This window comes from Sprattus sprattus (genome assembly GCF_963457725.1).
Source record: "Sprattus sprattus genome assembly, chromosome: 6".
In the NCBI taxonomy this organism is placed as follows: Eukaryota; Metazoa; Chordata; class Actinopteri; order Clupeiformes; family Clupeidae; genus Sprattus; species Sprattus sprattus.
Window position 1 is genome coordinate 24637608 of NC_137925.1, and position 20260 is coordinate 24657867.

A 20260-nucleotide genomic window follows, 5' to 3' on the forward strand; every position below is an offset into this window, starting at 1 on the left:
GAAAAATTAGACAATTGTTATCCCACAGAATTAATGTAATCCTGTTTTATTTCAAATGAGGTCTGTGTCAGCGGAATTAAGTCGGTATGGATAAATGCCGAAAACCGGTTCCTCAGGTTTGGCCAAACAATTCCACAGCCCCCTAGGCAACCCTCGTTGAGATGTTTTGCCCATAAATAAAACTGCTTTATAAATTCGACCGATTTGTGACCTATGATAACGGTTTACATACAGCCAATAATATTTCTCATTAATTAAATTCACTTGAAAATAGTTAAAACAGTAAGTTTTCTCATGCGCAATTCTGCATCGTTCAGTTGAACACAAGAGGTCCGAACCACTTCCCTTCGAGTGATTGGCTATAGAAAACGTCAGTTATGAATACTGGGTGTTTCAAACGCACCCACCCTGTTGTTGCGAAGGTAACTTGTTCATTAGCTTCGATAGATAGAACACGTAGTTAGCAAGCTAACTAGCTGGTAACAGAACAGATATAGAGAAGGAACACTGAAGGAAGAAGGAAGAGAAAGTTTTTTTTAACTTTAGCTCGCTAACCAAAGAACAGAGCACCAACTAAGCTTAGCATTGTTTTAACCTTGGTAGCTATGAACTTGTGATCTAACGTTAGCTGATTTATTCACTTCCCATTAGTCGCTACCCCCAACTACAGTTCGGTGTATCCAGATAGCCAGACGCTGGCTATTTTTGGTGATTTTTAAAAGCCGACTTTTGAGCCTGGTAAGTAACCTGACATTAGCTTGCTGCTATTGACTGACAGGAGCCAGCCTGTTGCTAATGTTAGCTAAGGAGGCTAGTTAGATCTTTTTCGGTTTCCGAATGATTGACAGGAACGCTAATGTTAACAAGGAAACTATCGCTAGCTCCATAGCCAACCTGCGAAACAAGTTTAGTTTTGTATTGATATAACGTAAGCATTTGTTTGGAGTTGATGGCTAGCAAACAGCGAGTTAGCTTCATGTTTTAAATGCTTTAAAAAATATTTGCGGTAAGCGAGAGGCTCGTAGGTAAGGTAGGCTGGTTAATAAGCTAAGTATACGGAATTGTTGCATAAACTTACGTTAACTTAGCTATCCTAGATAGCTGTGGTATTTGGTTTTAAGTTTGCTCGTTAGTTACGCAGCAGTTGCCAAACTTACCCAATGCATTAAGGTGACACTTATTTTATTTGCATTTACGTCTTCAAATTTGTTGTATCTTGATGGAGTGCACAATTTCAACGTTAGTTTGGTATGATATTAAGATACAGGCCTCTTAAATATGTTCGCTATTTGATCTAAATTGGCTTGTTCGGTATTATATCTAACTTAGCTTGCGGTAAATGTCAGTAGCTAGAGCGTTGCAGTGAATCCCTGAAAAGGTTTAACGTTAAGGGGCAGGCAAGGCGAACATGACAACCATGTCGTGTAGTTCAAACTAAGGATGTATTTGGCTAAACAGTAACGCTAGGTTTAACTTAATGTTAACGTATGTTGACAACTTTGGTTACGTTTGTACCTAACTGTTAGCGAACTTGGCTAGGATGACACTCGATGCAATACTAGCGAAGGCTGGTTTAGAACACTTTGGTAACGTTCAGCTTCCTCTTAAACTGTCAACTTCACGAATGGGAGAGACTTTACAGTGACATAATATTACCTAACTGTAGTGAGCGTTTCCAAGGCCGCTAGTAAGCAAGTCGAGCATTTCTGACTAACTTGGGGTTAGCTGTAACTTCATAACCAAACTGCGGCGAAGCTATACTAGCCAAGTATCAAGCGATAGCTAATGGTTAGGAATTAAATTCAAATTCTTGCATTTATCCTTTACAACTATCCTTACCTCCAAACTTGTGGTGCGTTATCTACGCTAGCTAGCTAACTACAGAAATCTCCTTATAATCAAATAATTATATATTATAGATATATATAGGCCTAAAATGTACCCTACTGAATACTGAGGTTGCCCGACAGTTAAAGCAAAGCAAAGTAGTTTTATTTTGTTTCCTAAGATTGATTGACCTTAACTTTATCTATCGAAAAAATGTAACATTGGGACTATTCACCACCCTAATCCGTGAAACTCTGTACAGCTATCATCTGAAAGTCAACTAACCTGCTTAGTTGCGAACCTATACTAGTGTAAAAGGAAATCCGACACAGGAAGTGACTACTCCTGTTTGTATTTATGTGCTTGAAGCTATGTACAGTTAATTGAAGATTGAAATATTTAATTCCCGTGATGGGCTACTCCATCGATCGATGACTGCAGGGCATTGTTAAACTTATGTAACCCTTTTGGAGAATTAAAGAACATGTCTTGAGTTTAACTTACTGTAGGAATCACTGTTATTCAATATAGAAAATAAAGCTCACCACATTTTATTATATAGGTTTAATTTGTAACATCATGTGCAAATCAGGTCTCTGTGGTTATTACAACAATAATGTGATTTAATGATACCTATTATGGCTGAACTGTGACATCCATGTGATGTATGCTATTTGCAACTGATGTATGTAAGTGAAATTTTCTGTGTTTAACTCAAGTCAAGACCGCCCGCTGTCAGACCGCCATGCCGTTTCCCTTTGGGAAGTCTCAGAAGAGCCCAGCAGAGATTGTGAAAAGTTTAAAGGAAAATGTTGCATGCTTGGAGAAGCTAGAGACTTCAGACAGCAAAAAATGTGAAAAGGTGAGAGAAAATACTTAAAATCAGAATACCAGCATTTTTTTTTTTATTTCAACATATTATTTTTTTCTCTAGCTACCACTGCCATAATTGTTTACATTAATTCCTCCACCAGGTTTCAGAGGAGGTGTCCAAGAATTTGTCTTCCCTGAAAGAGGTGCTCTGTGGCACTGCTGATAAAGAACCTCAAACAGAGGCAGTGGCTCAGCTTGCTCAAGAGCTTTACAACACAAACCTCCTGATCTCTCTCATTGCCAACCTTCAGAGGATTGACTTTGAAGTGAGTACTAAAGTAACCTTTTGTGCGGCTTTAAGAGTTTATCTGTGTTATTATAAACAAGTAAATGTGATTCAATGAGAATGACATTGTCATTTGAGGCCTACAAATAAGTCAAATATTGACATGTAACCAAAGCCAGAGTGTAAGCACACTCACATGGGCCACTTGCTGTCGGACTGAACCATCTGTTTTTGAACAACAGGGTAAAAAAGATGTGGTCCACGTCTTTAGCAACATTGTGCGGCGTCAGATTGGCACACGCACCCCCACAGTGGAGTACATCTCTTCCCACCCACAGATCCTCTTCATGCTGCTGAAAGGGTAAGTTTCCTAGCCTCAGGACATGTAGAGAGGACAGCACTTTAACCATCTATCCTGGCATCCTGTATGATGCCAGTGAAATCTATAAGTTTGTTACACATGATTGACTGCACCCCACCCATAGTAGGCTGTACCCAGTCTAGAGTCAGGAAGTGCTCTTATAACATGGGGGATTGCGCAATGTTTTTAGTTGATTGTAACTGCTGCTGCCCAGGCCTGTAGACTTAAAATAATAAGGAAATGAATACATATTTTGGAACTTTGACTCATGCTATCCCTACCAATTAAATGGTGTAGTAAAACATAGGCTAATGGTTTGTGCATGTAATGTTTGAACACAGCTATGAGAGTCCTGAGGTGGCCCTGAACTGTGGGATGATGCTGAGGGAGTGCCTGCGTCATGAGCCTCTGGCGCGGACTGTCCTCTTCTCGGAGGACCTCTACCGCTTCTTTAACTATGTTGAGCTCTCCACTTTTGACATTGCCTCTGATGCCTTTGCCTCGTTTAAGGTATGTCGTCTTATCAGGTTCTAAGAGATGAGGAGTTGTCTTTCAGCACCTTGTCTGGACTTCACTTTTGTGTTGGTGCTTATGCCCCATGACTCATGTTTGACCTCAGTACTAAGGGCCTTTAATAGCTATTCAATTTGAAGTTGAATATGTGTCTTATTGCTGTGCTGTTAACCAATGTTTTCTTGGGTTAGGACCTCTTGACAAGGCATAAGATTATGTGTGCGGATTTCTTGGAGACAAATTATGACAGAGTAAGAATGTTTTTACTTGATAGCTGATATTACTTTTTTTATAGTTTACCATCTTAGGGCACTAATTGGTCTTTTGTATCATTTTCTTGTGTCATCCTCACTCTTTGTAGGTGTTTACCGAATATGAGAAGTTGCTGCATTCTGAGAATTATGTTACCAAGCGACAGTCTCTGAAGGTAAAGTCCTCAAGCAACCTTAGGTAGTTGTCTGCACTGGGTTGCACCAGTTGAATGCAAGTTCCATCCTTGCCTTGTTGGAACGTAAATTGGCACTGCTTTGTGGTTTACGAACGACAAAAATGTAAGGGGTTGCACCACAGCAATAGTTTCAGCGTAACACTAAGCTACTGCTATGAATTGGTGATTGCTGTGTTACTTCACTAACAAGCTGTTTACCTTGTGGGTAGTTACCCTGCTAATGCGCTAACGTTAATCTTCTCGGACGTATTTTTTGGTTACAATAACAGGGTTTTTACATTGTACAGTGTCTCTTTCTTTGAAAATCTTAAAAATAAAATAAAAAAAACATTACATTTTATGTACAAATACGATAATCTACAAAGCTTGGTTTAGTCTTTTTTTTAATTTAAAAAAAAAAAAAAAAATTCAGTCTCGCTATCTTTGGATTCTAGAATAAACACAATTTGATTAGCTGGTGCCTACATTGCTGCTTGCAAAGTTGAACATTTTTCAATTTTCTACCGCATGATGTGGCGTGAATGGCAAGTGTCTCTGTTGAAGCATTCAATGTGTACGTATAACGGCCTGATCACATGTTCCGTTGGATCCTTCAGCAGAGACCCATCCCAATTCACTTTGAATGGGATGACGTTGCACGTTGTACAGCCGAATTGAATTGTGGTTCCGTTTGCGCCGAAAGTTGAGAAGTTAAACTTTGAGAGGCATCACATGCGTCATCCAATCAAATCACATTTATGCAAATACGCCAGCACAGGCGCTAGCCAATCAAATCGTGTTTATGCTTAGAGCGCGCCACTGAAAGAAAAAGATGGCGGACCAAACTCCATAGATGGTTGTATTTTACATAAAAATAGACTTTTTTTAAGTTCCTGATAAATTGGATGTAAAACCCCATTATTGTAACTGAAGAATAAGTCTGAGGGGATTTGCGAGGTGTCTGAACCAGCTATCTAATGTTAGCAACTACCCACAAGGTAAACAGCTTGCTAGCGGTGTGATTGGTTGTTGAGCTGTCAATCTGACTATAAACGTCTCCGTTATCATCACAACCCCATGCGCCAGATACACCCACTGTCATCCGTCACGCAACGCATGCCGTCTGAATGTTCCGTAAGTGCCCCGTAACCAACAATAATTTTTGATGTGATTTGCGAGGCATCCATCAGCCACCTACCTATTGTTATCTTACGTTAAGTAGCCTAACATTCTTGTAGCATGCTAATGCTATACATTATTGTGAATGTTAAAAAGCCAAACAAATAACTTTCATGTACAAATACTTTCTACTGCAAGCAACGCAAGAAGAGTGTCGCAGCTGAACTACAATTCAGTTCAGCAACGCATGATTTCACCCCATTCAAAGTTAACAGGAAGCTTCTCTGTTGAAGCCTCCAACGCCCACTGTCTGAAAATCATCAAAATAAGGCCCATGGTAGTTAAAAAACAGCTGCATAAGGGCAATACTGAGGTTAAATCCCATCTTGCACTCTCAACCAAAGATTTAATTTAGGAAGAGATACTTCATGGCAATGCATGTCTATTGTATTTGACTGTTCACTTGTGTGCTGCGCTGGGCCGCTGTGAAGTACTGCAGGATTTTCATTCGATTGGGCCTACACCGCTTTCCGTACAAACTCTGGTGTAGCACTTTCTGCACGGATGAAAACTACCGTGCAGCTGAGTTCAGTTCCTCCAGTTTTTCAGCGATACTGCATATTTTCTTATTTATTGCACAAATTGCGTATGAATGCAACTTCTATCCACCACTTCTGGCCTCCTTATTGTGGTATATGGTTATGCACAGTCTGTGTCAACCACTGCCACTGCTAAATGTCCCACTCGCTTGGGGTCAGGAGTGTGATGGATTGACGGCCATGGTGAAGTTAGCTCGGTATTAGTCATTTTCCTGACATTGCACGACATAGCTGGATCTCTAACTGTTAGAGTCTAACCTGAGAGTTAAATGAACTACTTACACATTATGTAATTCTGTCTTGTATTCCGTTGTTAAATTGTGAATAGTGACCGATGTAGTCATTAGACATATGCGTTAACTGTGACCGAACGTAATTGAGTTTGGGCTGCTTTATACGCCCCTGAAGAACAAACCTTTTCTCAAAAATCCCCAGTCAGATTCAGGACTGGGATTGGGAGTGATGGTGCGTTCCATTTGAACTGGAAGTCGGAATTTCCGAGTTCCAAGATGGACATTTCAACTGGAACGCCCCCGTGAAGTCGGATTTCCGACTTGGAAACCAACCCAGACTTCAGAGTCCAAGACGGCCGCTCTGCGCATCATCAAAAGTAAAAGTTGTAGTAATATACTGTTTATTAGCACTTCTGTCTTATTTGTGTCTCATGAAATCAGTCGTACACACAGCTCTGTCCCACTTCTATCTGTCGACATGTTGCTATGGCGCAAAATACTGTGTAATGCATTGTTATCAACTGGTGTTGCTAACAATGTCAACAGTAGTTTGTTTTTCGGACTTGTTGAACATGCTCAACTCGGGTGTGACGACATTCCCAGATCCTCTTCCGAGGTAAATGGAACACAGCATGAGACACGTCAACGCCAAATAACAAGTTGGTGAGCAAGAGACCCAGATACCTCATCAACTAGCGTAGGGTAGTGATGAGCGATTTCTGATTCATTTACCTGGAGCCGTAAGACAAGTAGCTGGTCAGAAGTTCCATAACTTATCTTCAACATAAGGAGTTGGTTGACACCACGAGTCCTCCTTTGCTTCATGTGATCCAGGTGAGCTGACTGACTGATTCAACTTCCAGCAGAACCAGATAGTGAACTCCATAATCCTGGCTCCGGCTCTACCATTTATCCTGACTGAGTGAACCGGCGAAACTTCCTATACTGCGCAAAACACTCAGATTCGCTGATCTAGAATGAATGAATCAGACCAATTAATCAGAATCAATGAATTCCTCTATAGCCAAAATGTAGCAGACTCAGATTTGCTTATCCTGACACAGCGCGAAACGCACAGCAGAAGAGTTTGGGCTCACACACAAACATTTTTGTGTAGCTGTTAGTTTGCTGAATAAATATTGTAAATTAACGTTACATCCTAATAAAAAAAAAAATTCTAACAAGACTATAATTAAACATCAAATACTATTTCCTCCCATGACCTACTGGTGATATTAAACGTATTGTTAAACACTGTTCAGCCTAAGTAATAGGCTAATTTTTGATATATCAGGACACCTTTCTGATTTGTTTTTATGCAAACAGTAAATGTCACTGAATGTATTGGTAAACGAATCATAACTAATATTTTAGGTGAATTGAATCAAAAGATCTGCGTCCCAAAAAAGAACTGTCTGGCCTATCATAACTTGTACAGAGTTGGCATTACAAAATAAAAACCTGTTCCTTTATTTTGGTAAAACCCAAAAATAATGCAGCACTAGTTTAAAACATGAGCAAGTTTCAACATTTATGTTCAAGAGACACTTTACACCCAAACTTCCAATCATCATACTTACACTCAACTGGTGCAACCAACTGCTTCTGTATAAAATGAACCTTACCAGGATTACTGTTGTCATCTTGTATGTCCTATGTTCTTTTACATTTATACACATATAAAGGTTTCTTTATTTTATATTTAAGTGTTAATAATATAACATATTATAATAATAATAATAATTTGAGTAATTGACCAAATATAAAAATACAGCTGTAGTTTAAAAAGCTATGTGTATATGTAGTTTGGGTTGCAGTTTTCTCATTCCTTCATGTCTGCTATTGTAGCTTCTGGGAGAACTGCTGCTCGACAGGCACAACTTCACAGTCATGACCAAATACATCAGCCACGCAGAGAACCTCAAGCTCATGATGAACATGCTCAGAGACAACAGCCGCAACATCCAGTTCGAGGCCTTCCACGTCTTCAAGGTGTGTTACTGTTTGTTTTAATTCATGGGAAACAGTAGCAGTGTCATGCAAAGGTGGTGTCTTTCTCTCCTTGTCCTGTATCTGTTTACAAAGACAGTAGTGCCCCAGCCCTGCCTCTCATGTCCCAACCTTGAACTATTTCACATCAGTTGTTAAGAGTGTTTTACTATTCTTAACTGTCAGAACGGATGAAGACCGTATGTGACTTGAGCACTGACCGGATGCCTGTATGTCTGCTATCAGGTATTTGTGGCCAATCCCAACAAGACTCAGCCAGTGCTGGACATCCTGCTTAAGAACCAGTCCAAGCTGGTCGAGTTCCTCAGCCATTTCCAGACAGACCGCTCTGAGGACGAGCAGTTCTGTGATGAGAAGAACTACCTGATCAAGCAGATCCGGGACCTGAAGAGGCCTGTGCCGCCCGAGGAATCCTAAATCAAAAGAGCTGCGGAAGAGGAAATGTGTAAGGAGGGAGGTTTGGGGTGGGAGCAGGGATTTGCTGAGGTTTCAAAGGAGAAGTCGGAGACGTCAATGGAGGCAAAAGGGAGAGGATTTAACACAGGCAGAAAGCTCTAGAGGGCTGAGGGAGAGAAGATGTCTTTCAGGCCCCTACTTCCTCTTTACATTTGACCTCAATAATGGGTAAAGGATATTTAATGTTCTTGTGCGTGCAGACCCTCTTATTTTCCTGAGTGTAGGCAATGAGGGGGACATTGTGAGGAGAGGAGTGAGTTGGACCCTCGCACTCCATTGACACCGCAAAGCCAGTAACAAAGGTGTGAATTCAACTCGATTTCAATACCTCAATGTTTTTCAAGACTTTTGTTAGTGGGATAGTGGGGGAAAAAAATGTTTTTACCCCATATGCAAACGCATCTCCATAAGAGTTAACTTTTCTTTAAACATTAAATTTCATTGGAAATATTTGATTGAGCATAAATCTTAAACCTTAAAGTGTATATGATTTCTCAATGTTAAAAGCCTTATGAATCGTCAGGAAGATAGCCTTACAGTTGGTCTCCGAAAGGCACCACAGAGTCTCACACCACCATTTAAGCAAAATGAATTTTAAGGCTTTTTACTGAATAGAACTATTCAAGAGTAAACATCAATTATGTAACTGTCTTGCTCTAATGCCGCACTAATAATTTCATCATCTTAGTTGTTTGTTATATTTTAAGAGCCCCTTTGATGCTGGTTTTTGCCTCTGCTCTCTGAAAACAGAAGTTTAGTATTTTGCTTTGCTTGGGCTAGTTCCTTAGGAATTGTATTTTAAGTATTGTAGGGATGGTATTTAATTTTTGCTTAAAGATTTAGGGAATTTTCATTGTCATACAGCAGAAACTTTTCAGGGTTGGGTCAATTTCAGTTATGTATCAACACATGGTACACTTAAGACAGGACTTAAACAACACCCTGTACATATACACTGTAATAATATTGTAGTGATGGGATGGACATTTTCATGTTTGTCAGATGCTGTTCAGTTTCCTTAGCAACTGTTTGGGATGCCAGGTTGCATTCCGCTGTTGAACCTAAACGCATAAGAATCAGTTAAAGTAGGCATCAGCAAAATGACCATTGAACATGGTTCATACTCCAGCCCGTTACCTGCACTGTCAAACTTGAATGAGCCAAAACTGTGGCGTCATACGGGATTCCTCATGGTTGCCCCAGTTCTACACAGTGTGATTGGGTCCATTTCTGCTCAACACCTTTCAGTAGCCGGTTTCCATGGCTACTGAAAGCTGTTTGGATGAAATGCTAAAGGGTTCTACTGAGAAAAAAAGTTGTCCTGAATGCTAAATGGTATACCTTAAGTAAAATTTATATTCTATGTAATCTGTTTGCACAAACATGTTTTCTTATATACCTCATAGGTTTTGAGTTCCTAAGTGCTGTGTACTCATTTCTCCTTCACAAGTTTATTTCATTTGATTCTATTGTGGTTGGGGGCAGTAGTTTGAATTATGCTATAAAGCGTCTAAAATAAAATATATTTGGCTTCGAACCATTTGAGGCCTGCACTTAACATGATAATGCAAACCCTGGCTTTGTGAAAACACCAGCCAGTCCAGAAATTAAGTCTGCGCATAACCCCCCACAGATGTTTGAATGTGAAATTTGGGGGCGGAGTGGCTATGTAGAGCTTTTGGGTGTCACACAGAGTTGCACCTTCAGCTACCCACCGAAGTGGTGCTGGCCAGTGCTATTAACCAATGGGCTGTGGACCTCCGCTTGAATGTACGATAGAAAGTCTAGTAACCTGCAAGATTACAGTTTTAAGATCATCCTCTCATCCAACATGCATTGTTTAACACAGCTGTACGCCAGCAGAGGTCTCCATTGTTTTCTGATTTATTGTTTGCAGAAACCTGCTTTAAAGGTTACATTTTCTCCCATTCAATCGCAAATCCAAATCATTGAACACAACGAGCACACACCTTCTGAAACTGTGCAAACCCAGGTATACTTCCTCTAACAGTAACTTGGTTTGACCTTTTATTTAGTCTCAGATCTTGGATCAAGATCTGCACTTCCAGGCAGTTTGTAAGAACTGATTGTACGTGCCACTTGTCTTTTAGCTTCACATACACTGCCCTTAAAATATCTTTCTAATTTCTAAAATGTCTTTTCTTCAGGACACATTTTACTCTAAAGTTTTATAAAGCTGTCATACTTTTACCCAACAAAGTAAAACCTGCCTGTGCTGTGACTATTTCTGATGCACATTTAATATAGGTTTTCTCTCTGCAACTAATCAGTGGTTCAGTGCCTTCTTGATTGAATGGGAGTGAATGTAAATGTCTTGTGCCAACCTGCTACTGCACGGCTGGGTCAATGAATTCTTTCCAACCAATGAGACTTTTAGGGGCATCGTATTATTGCTAGTGCACTTCCTTAAGGACACATTCTGTGGTTTTAGTGTGACTAAACGTACCATAAATGTAAACTGAAAAGTTGAGAACGTTACTTGGAAGGGGCCATAATCGACCCTTGGTACGTGGCAATGTTTTCAAATCATAAGTTGTATTTTTCAGTGTGTTCAAAACGCTGCGACAGACTTTAAGTTCTCTATTTTTTATGATTTGATCACATTGATGTTACCCCCCCCCCCCCCCCCGCCAGGTTAGCAATACCGTTCACCGGTCTTGTTGGATCAGCAACAGTTGTGCTTAAATAATTTAGTCACCGTACACTGTTAACTTCTGCATCCACATTGCAGAATGTGTACAACTGCATGGAAAAATTAACTGTCACGGTATGCCTGTTGAAATGGGTCGGCTACTGCGAAAGATCATACGATGCAGTGAGGAAGTGCAAATTTGGAGTTTCTGTGCATAGAATGCCTTGCCTTGCAGTTAGCAAGCACACGAAGTGTGACTTGAGGAAAAATGTAAACTCCAAAAACCATTATGATTGCCTTTATTGTAGTGCAGGTTGGGAGGTGAGGTTTGCCCCTGGGGGCTGAAAAGTATTTTGAGACATCAAGTGCTCATTGTTGTGATGAATGTATCCATGGTGCATGAATTCCAGCTTCAACAGCAGCACTGCTGAATCCATTCTTGGAGTCTTCAGCTTAACTTCGCCCCTCTCAGGGAGACAAAAGGATGAGTGCTGGACAAAGCGTACTACTTCTGATGTAAGCTTTAAAAAAAAAAACTACCCTGGTTACAAGTGGTTACTATTCTGCTGCCGTTTTTGAAGACTCAAGATTCAATTTTGTGATGTCAGTTTAAAAGAATATTATTTTGGTGGCTTCTTTTTTTCCAAACTGTCAGGTTTGAACTGTAAATGTTTGCTATGCTAAGTATTTTTTCACACCTTTGCCTTTTCCATTTTGTTTCTGTATGTTTTTTTTTTTTCTTTTTCCAAATATTTGTTTCCAACTGGGAGAGGATTAAACATGTACATAAAATGTATTTTAAAAGCATAAAGTGTGGAGGCATATTAAAAATAAAATAAAGAAGTAATTATAATGTTTTTTGCTTTTTTTTTCTACGCCCATCATAATATACAAACAGAATAATCTATAAGGATATTCAAAACATTTAAATATTGCTCAAAGGTTAGTTCTTCACCATTTTCTTTATTTTCAAACATGATTTAAATAATTTCAAGTCAAACATAATTCCAATCACATTCTAAGCATTTGTTGATTAAGATGAGTTTAAGCAAAAACATCTTCAGATCACACGTCTTGTTGGGATGAGGTTGCTACTAATGTCTGTCATTAAAATATTTAGTTTGTTAATTAACAGACACACATTCGACGGTTTAGTTCCTCTGACAGCATTAGAATACTTCTCAAATGAAACCAGCTGTGACACATTTAGGTAATAATTGTACAGCCAACATGGGAATCCAGACCAGACAGCACCTAACTCTACTTTTGACATCCAAATTAGTCAGTGAAGTGTTTGCGCAGGAGTTCAAGGGCAGTCTGACTGCGGGCATGGCTTGCTCTCTCTGCTTCCAGCTTGGCCCTGGATTCCTCTAGTTCCCATGTAAACTTCTGCACGATTACGTTCGTTTCCAGCCGAGCTGCTTCCACCACCCTCTTTTGCTCCACCTTGTGAAGGTCCTTCAGTCTCTTCAGCTCCCACGTCAGGTCGGAACATTTCCTCTGGGCCTCCATCCTTTCCTCTCTCCCTTTCCTGGCGGCTGTCCTCCAGTGTTCAGTCTCCTCCGCCATCTGCCTGGCCTTCACTGCTAGGACTTGTACCTGTGTGTCCTTGCCTCGACTCTCTGCCTGCTCAACCTCCTGCTGCAGCGCCCAACGCTCTCCCTCCTGTCTCGAGAGAACCAGCTGCTGCTCACACTCCTCCAGCAGGCCCTGCAGCCGCTGCCTCTCCTGCCGCTCCATGTGCACCTCTGCTTGAGCCTGTTCCAGCTGAATCCTCAGCCTGCGCCTATCCCTTTCTGTTGTGTCCACTGTTTCACACAGTGATGCCAGATCCTGCTTATTCCAGATGCAGTCGTTTTCCGCAGGTTGCTTGGTCTGAATCTGTATCGTGCATCTGGACAGGCTTTTGGTGGAACTAGCTGCTCCTGGCGTTCCCACTGTTGCCACTCTCTTAGCCAGATTCTCCATCAGCAGTTTTTCCTCTCTTTGTTGCCTTTCTCGCAGTACTCTCTTATAGATTTCATTGCCCTCTGAGGTCTTCAAACATTCGGGGAGGGAATGGTCTGTCTCACGGACATGAGTCTTTGTGATTTCTGCTATGCTCTTCATCGCATCCTCCAAACTGAAGTGTGGACGAAACAATTCCTCCACCCAGTGAGTATTTACAGGTTCTGTGTCCTCGATCAGCTCTACGTCCTTTGACATCTTCATCATCACTATTAAAAGAACATAATTTTGTTAAAGTTTAAAGCATTTAAACAATAATTTAACATTTACCACAAAGTTGCCACATCTACGAGCATTTCTCAGAGAGGTGGTCTTTAAGGGTTACTGAACACAACACAAAATTGTGTTAATAACAAGCAGGATGTTATTTTTAGGCAACGATGTTTTGAAGTGTTATTTACATGCGAGACTGGAAATGATTGTCAGCGTTAGCTTGCCCCATATACTAGTAACATTATATTAACATTTAAAAAGAAACACTTTAAGCTTGTAAGTAGCATTACATGTTACAATACTATCTTAAACTTTCTGACCATAGTATACTTTTTTGTTTTGCCATCTCTGGATCAAGTGCTACGATATACTTGAAACGGAGTAAACGTAACGCTTTACCCAATTCTGGTATAAGCCTATCCAACTCGGACATCGTAAACGTTTACACTTTAAATGTATTATCCACAAGTTTCCTGGGGTGGTTACTGGAGCAACGTCAGTGGGCGATACTTCCGGTAGAGCACTTCTTGTGGAGGCTTATCACATCGCAGCTCAGCTGTGTCTGGTAAATATTATGGCTTTAAAAAGTTCGGGAACAACGTGTGCCGTTCGTGGATGTACTTATAACCGTTCAAAACTACACAGTTGGTTGAAATTGGAGTGTTTTGACCACAAGCCAAAAAAGAAATTAGAGTGTTCTTGACCGAAATGGTACAGCTTCCATCCACTGCCTAAAGACGACGAGGCTAAATAAATTGGCTAAAAAAACTAAACTTAAAACATCCGCCGAAATGTTGTTATGTCTGTTCGTTTCATTTTGTGGACAAAGTGCCAACTGAGGAAACCCCTTACCCAACGCTTTATCTGGGCTATGAGAAGTCAACTGAAAGATTACCTTGCTGGAGGGCTGTTGGCGAGCGAAAAGAAAAGTCAACAACAAATGCGTGGAGTCTCTTCAAAAAAGCTAGCGAGCTAATCATAGGAAAAGTTCACCCCGGTAAACTTGTTTTTAAAAGTTTAAAGTAAATGAGTCTTTAAGAGAGTTGTGTTATCGCTGATTCAAATCCAAAACTCAACTAAATTCTCCGTTGTTGGCGCAAATGGAACCCATGTTGACTTGCAATTCGTAACCATGGAGAGGACGCTGTAGTTGACGTAGTAGGGTGTGTTCACGGTCACTCGACACTTCCGACCACAGTAACAGTGCGAATCATTGGTCAGAATGGATCATCTAGCAAACTGGAGAAATACCGACATAACAAATGAGCTATTACTGATGGATTCGGTCCTCCATACATAGGCTACCTTTTGGCAGGCATGATTGCAAATCCTGTCCTTTCTTTAATCCTGTGGCCTTTGGCAATCACAGTTCATTGACAAGAAAAAAGTTTTTAATTTGACATGAGTGGGCTTCACTTGTAACAGATGTATGCACAATCAAAGTGTAGAGAGCATAGTGCATAGTGCATAACAATTTCCCTCTTTTGTCAAGGAATGTTAAATAATTGTAGGAAGGTAAGTAACTTTTTAATTTGGAACATGTCAGTTAAGTTAACAGATTTGCACCAAGAAGAAACCATTGGGCAGAAAGGTGGGGTGTAGGCAAAGTGTTGTTACCTACTGTGTCAGACTCCCTGGTGATGTTATTATACTTTTGTATAGGCCTTATGCAGGCGCATTTACAACAAGGTGGTCCTATAAAGAAGGTTTTACTCTCGGTCTATGCAGTAGGCCATGCCACAGTCAAGCTGGTGTTTTTTCAGACCTGTGTCTCTCCTGCAGTCTATTGATCTGATGGTTAACACAGCAAAACGTTTAGCAGTCCCCCTAATGACAATCATTTAAAACAAAATGTGCCCCATTATCACACAGGCTAATGTAGAATGTAGTTTCATGGACATTTCTTGCAGGTTATAAATCATCATATGTATTGGGTAATTTAATCATATTACTTGGTGCAAATTTAGTTGTGCTTAAGATTTAGTCTGAAGTTACTGGAATTTGTTCTGAGGTAGAAACATGGCCACGGAATATATATCAATGTTGGTTTTGTAGCTGCTTATCAGTTAAAACAATCAACACAAGGATGTGCTTCCCATTCCTAACATACAATATTATAATACAAGACACATCCATGGGCTTGGGGCAAGGGTTTAAGGGGAAACATACTGATGAGTTTCAAGTAAGCTTACTCAATAGCATTAGGGAATGGGATGTCTAACGAACATTTTTATCAGAATAGAGACACTTTTCTTAAATGACAACTTTGTTTAAATATGATGACGATAGTTTGCATCAAATAGATTGTAGGCTATCTAAATATAGATTGTAGGCTATCTAACATGGAGCAAAAACTGATTTAGTACTGTGATGACCAGTTCGGTAACAGGTCAAGTTGACAGCAAAACCCAGCAAAACCCTTTACAAGTGACCTGTTGGGTTAATATTGTATCTAGGATAAACATGTATTCTTACCTTGACTCTTAGATATAGTATGCCAAAAAATGATGTACAATTATTAAGATTTGATTCAACTTTATCATTGTGTAGAGTATGGCTACAAAGCCAATGAAATGCAGTTAGCATCCAGCCAAATGCAAAAGAGAGTTACAATGTACAAATATTATATGTGTAAGTTTTTTAAATGCATATATTGTACAGAGAAGTGGACAGAGTTAGATAAAAGAGAGTGCTAATGTAGGGTTGTACATACAGATTGAACAACATGTGCATTTGGGTAAGTATGTACAGTAACATTATTTAACGTGTAGGACAGGTGGTTAGGTCTGTTCAAGTGTCTGCCGTGATCTGTTGGATATTTCTCACCATAGATATATAAAGATGTATGTCTGGTTCTCACCACCCGCTGAGGTGCTCTATGGCTTGCAGACCAGTTGCCATACCACACCGAGATGCAATTTGTAAGTATGCTCCCATCGGCCCAGCTGTAGAGGTCCACCAGTACCACCTGGGGCAAAGGTGAGCTTTCTCAATGCTCCATAAGAAGCAAAGGCGCTGTTGTGCCATTTTCACCAGGATGAAGAAGTTCAGGAACCAGATGAGATCATCATTGATCACCAGGTGCAGAGTGATGTGATGTGCTGATATCAAGTTGGCTAAGCTTGTACATCATGTTGGAGGGGATCACCATGTTAAATGTTGAACTGAAGTCAATGAATAGCATTGTGATATACGAGTTGTGACCATGGCGTCCTATGTTGACCTGTTGTGGGGGTAGGCAAACTGGTGTTGGTCTAATATAGTGTAATGTGTAAGATTAAGTCTGTCGAAGCACTTGGTGATGACGGGGGTGAGTGCAACTGCTGTAGCAGGAGTGTCTCAGCACTGGCATTATATTATTATAATTATGATTATTATTATTAATAATAATAATACATCACATTTATTTATGGTGGCAGTCTTGACACTAGTGGGGACTTCGGCCTGGGCCAGATTGAAAATGTTTGTAAAGACCCTGGCCAGCTGCTCTGCACGGGCTCTAAGCACGTGGCCAGGTATTCCATCAGGGCCAGCTGCCTTCTGTTTACTCACCTTGCACAGGGTGGAGCAAACACCTCAAGTATAGAGTTTTAGAGGCTCTTCATCGGGTGGTAGATAGATAGATAGATAGATAGATAGATAGATAGATAGATAAATACTTTATTAATTCCGTGGGGAAATTCTGGTATCTTGCAGCTCTCTCATATTTTCAATAATTACAAACAATATATACACACAATATGATACAATACAAACAAACAATACAATTCAGCTATGTACAGTTTAGGATGAAGGATGTAGGGTGTAAAGTGGATAATAATTAAAGTTTAATGGCAGCTGGGACAAATTACCTCCTATGTCCTCCTCCAGTCCTTGAACGTAGCGTGTTGAGCCGCCCGCTGCGGAGGCTGCTGGACTGTCCTGCCAGGACATGGTGGAGGGGGTGATTAACATTGCCCATGATGGCCAAGAGCTTGCCCCGCATCCGTCTCTCAACCACAGTCCCCAGTGAGTCCAGGTTCTGCCCCACAGGTATATCTGCTTTGAGGACAACCTCCTAATCTCCCTGGTCAAAGCGGGCATAGAAGTAGCTGAGCTCGTCGGGGAGGGCGGCAGAGCTGGTTGGGGGCACAGTTCTGGGTGGTCTGATGTTTGTGATTGTCTGTATGCCTTGCCACATGCACAGGCTCAGAGGAGCAGGAACAAAGAGAGAATGTCAAACTGCCCGTGGGGGATGGGTGTGACTGTGACTTTTACTGATGATGCTCTAATATTGCATTGCATTGCACAGAATGTAATGCTATAAAAATCTCTTTAGTTATACAATGAAGTCGAAGTTTTTGAATCACCTTATGAATTATTGGGGGAAATTATGTTGGGTTTAACTGTCATATTCATATTCCTGCGCTTACTGAAATTTGTTCTGAGGGAGAAATGTCATCTGTAATAGAGCGTGGAGAAAAAATAATTCTGGTTTTGTAGATTCTAGCCAACTTATCGATCAACACTCAACAAGGATCCCAACCCAGGCAGGATGCATCCATGTGTTTGGGGGAGGGGGTTTGAAAGAAGCAGTCATAGTAGGAGTAGGACATTTCTTTTGTTGAGTTTCAACTCAGCTAACTTCTGCCAAATTACTCAATACCTTTAGGGAAAGGAGATATAAATCTTACAGAAATAAGTGTATTAGAAAATAAACAATTTTCATAAACAGCAACTAGTTACAATATGGTGAGAATAGTTACCTCAAATGTACAGATTTTAGTTTAACATGTAATAATCCTGGAGCATGGACTGATTACTGTGAAGACTGTGAAGAAAAAGAAGTGAGGTATATTCTTGGTGAGAAATTAATTTTGACTGAACTGAACCTGAATCGTTAAAAAAAATATCCCCAAAAGGAAAAAACACTTAGAATAGTCAGTCAACAATAATGAATATAACAAAGTTAACATCTTTTCCATAGGATGTATTTGTCATCTCTTCTAAAATAGATTACATTATGGGGCAGACTGTTGTTGCTTCTGTTATATTCACCCAAAATATGTCCCATCTTATTTAATTTGATATTTCATTATAATACAATTTTTCCCTGGTTGCCTAATTTAATCAAACAGTTACAGATCCACAGAGTGTCTGAAGGGTTAGAACCATTCCATGTTACATTTTTTTCATATCATAACTTTTACCAGAGTGTGTAGCCTACTTTCAAGTTAACTTCAACAGCTAGGTAAAATAAATTAAAACATGGCCTATATAAATTGTAAAACCTCAAGCACCATTAATTAAATTCTTCTTTCCAGATCATTCAATATATTAATTCAAAAGTTTCAATGACAAAGTTTATGTTTAATTTGTGACAGTATCCCATACTAATTCTGTATATTGGGCAGAGTTCGTTTGGACCAGTCATTTTGCATTGTGTTCTAATTTTAAAGTTCGTGTTTTATTCACACAATGTCTTAAGTTTTACTGAACGAGGATACGTTGTAGCCTATAAGCTACAGTGAGCTAAACAATGTTATCGATTATCACTTATACAGTTGTATAGCAGTTCAACAGTTGCTTAAAACATAAAAACCGTTTGATCCTTCTATAACATGGTCTATATGTTGACCTGTTTTTGAGAGTCTCTGAACTGAAATTAGGTTAAAGTTCAATAGGTTGCTGGGCTCAACCAAAGTAGAGCAGCTCATGTTTGGGAAAGGACTGTGAAAAGGTAGCCTACTTCAAACGTGTTAGTTGCGCCATAGGCTGTACACAAGAATAAAACATTGCCAAGTTTGAAGTTTGAATGGAAAGTATTGCAAAAGAAATAGTAGAATAGGATATCTCGAACCACCCTGAACAACTGTTCTCCCGCGGACCGGTCTTGTGCCTTATGGGTTGGGGGTAGGGTTTACCGAGGTTATAGGTCACCTTCTGGATCTTGGACAACCGCAAAGAAAAAAGAAAACTGCGAACTAACTAGAAATATTTCAATAAACGTGTTCTTTGTTGAAGTCATGCTGTGGAAACGAAGACTGTAGCCGTTCAAATATATAGTATTACATAATTAGGCTTCTACACATTGTCTTCCTCCACCCCACCCCCATGCAGGAAAAAATCAACAAAAAAGATGCTAGTGCAATTACATGCATGACGTAACTTTTTGTTGTAGATATAGAATGGGGAGAAGAGCTGCACATAAAACATCTGCGCGCCAAGGTAGCAAATATAATGTCTATCATTGCAGAGGTTGGTTGTTGTTCCAGCTACAATTTTGCAAATCACTGAGGAATCTTTCTTAGCAGGTAGGCCGGCGTAATTTAATGTGTTAAAAGTTTTCAATTGATTTTTCTTTAAATCAGTGATACATTTTTATTGTAACAGCAATTCAGTCATAGCAACGCAAATTGTTAATCAAAACAAATATTTTAAAACACTTTTTAGAATATAAGCTAATTTCCTGAAATTGTTTTAAAACTAAATTATTTTTTAAACTACGCCTGACACAATGGGCCCACGACTTCTGCTCACATTGCTGCTGCTGCATGTCGCTTATATTATTTCTTATAGATTTCATACAGCGTAATACAGCAGTGACTTCTAAATGCCTGTGATAATGTTGTTTTAAGTTTGTCTGTGTGACAGTGGCGGAATCTAAATAACTGCAAAATTCTAGAGTTGGGTCCATGTTCATTATGCAAATTAGGCTTGTTGCGGATGTGATTCTCGTGCCCAAAGTTCGGGGGTTTATGTTG

General features: G+C 39.9%; 2 protein-coding genes across 3 annotated transcripts; one reads left to right on the forward strand and one right to left on the reverse strand.

Annotated features, from left to right (window-relative positions):
* The first annotated feature begins 444 nt into the window (after positions 1-444).
* cab39l1 (calcium binding protein 39, like 1) lies at positions 445-12150 on the forward strand. Its single transcript, XM_080841157.1, has 9 exons — positions 445-738; positions 2547-2689; positions 2802-2966; positions 3169-3287; positions 3629-3797; positions 3992-4051; positions 4162-4227; positions 8027-8170; positions 8414-12150. The coding sequence occupies exons 2-9, from the start codon at positions 2573-2575 to the stop codon at positions 8603-8605; spliced, it is 1032 nt and encodes a 343-aa protein (XP_080697283.1). The 5' UTR covers positions 445-738; positions 2547-2572; the 3' UTR covers positions 8606-12150.
* A 379-nt stretch (positions 12151-12529) lies between these two features.
* Positions 12530-14524, reverse strand: ccdc160 (coiled-coil domain containing 160). Of its 2 annotated transcripts, none has more exons than XM_080840091.1 (2): positions 14413-14524; positions 12530-13513 (listed from the first exon to the last, which is right to left on the reverse strand). In XM_080840091.1, exons 1-2 carry the CDS (start codon positions 14495-14497, stop codon positions 12576-12578), a joined length of 1023 nt encoding a protein of 340 aa, XP_080696217.1. In that variant the 5' UTR covers positions 14498-14524; the 3' UTR covers positions 12530-12575. The 2 variants fall into 2 exon arrangements, with proteins under 2 accessions (XP_080696217.1, XP_080696218.1); XM_080840092.1 differs by lacking the exon at positions 14413-14524 and adding an exon at positions 13917-13981.
* Between the last annotated feature and the right edge of the window lie 5736 nt (positions 14525-20260).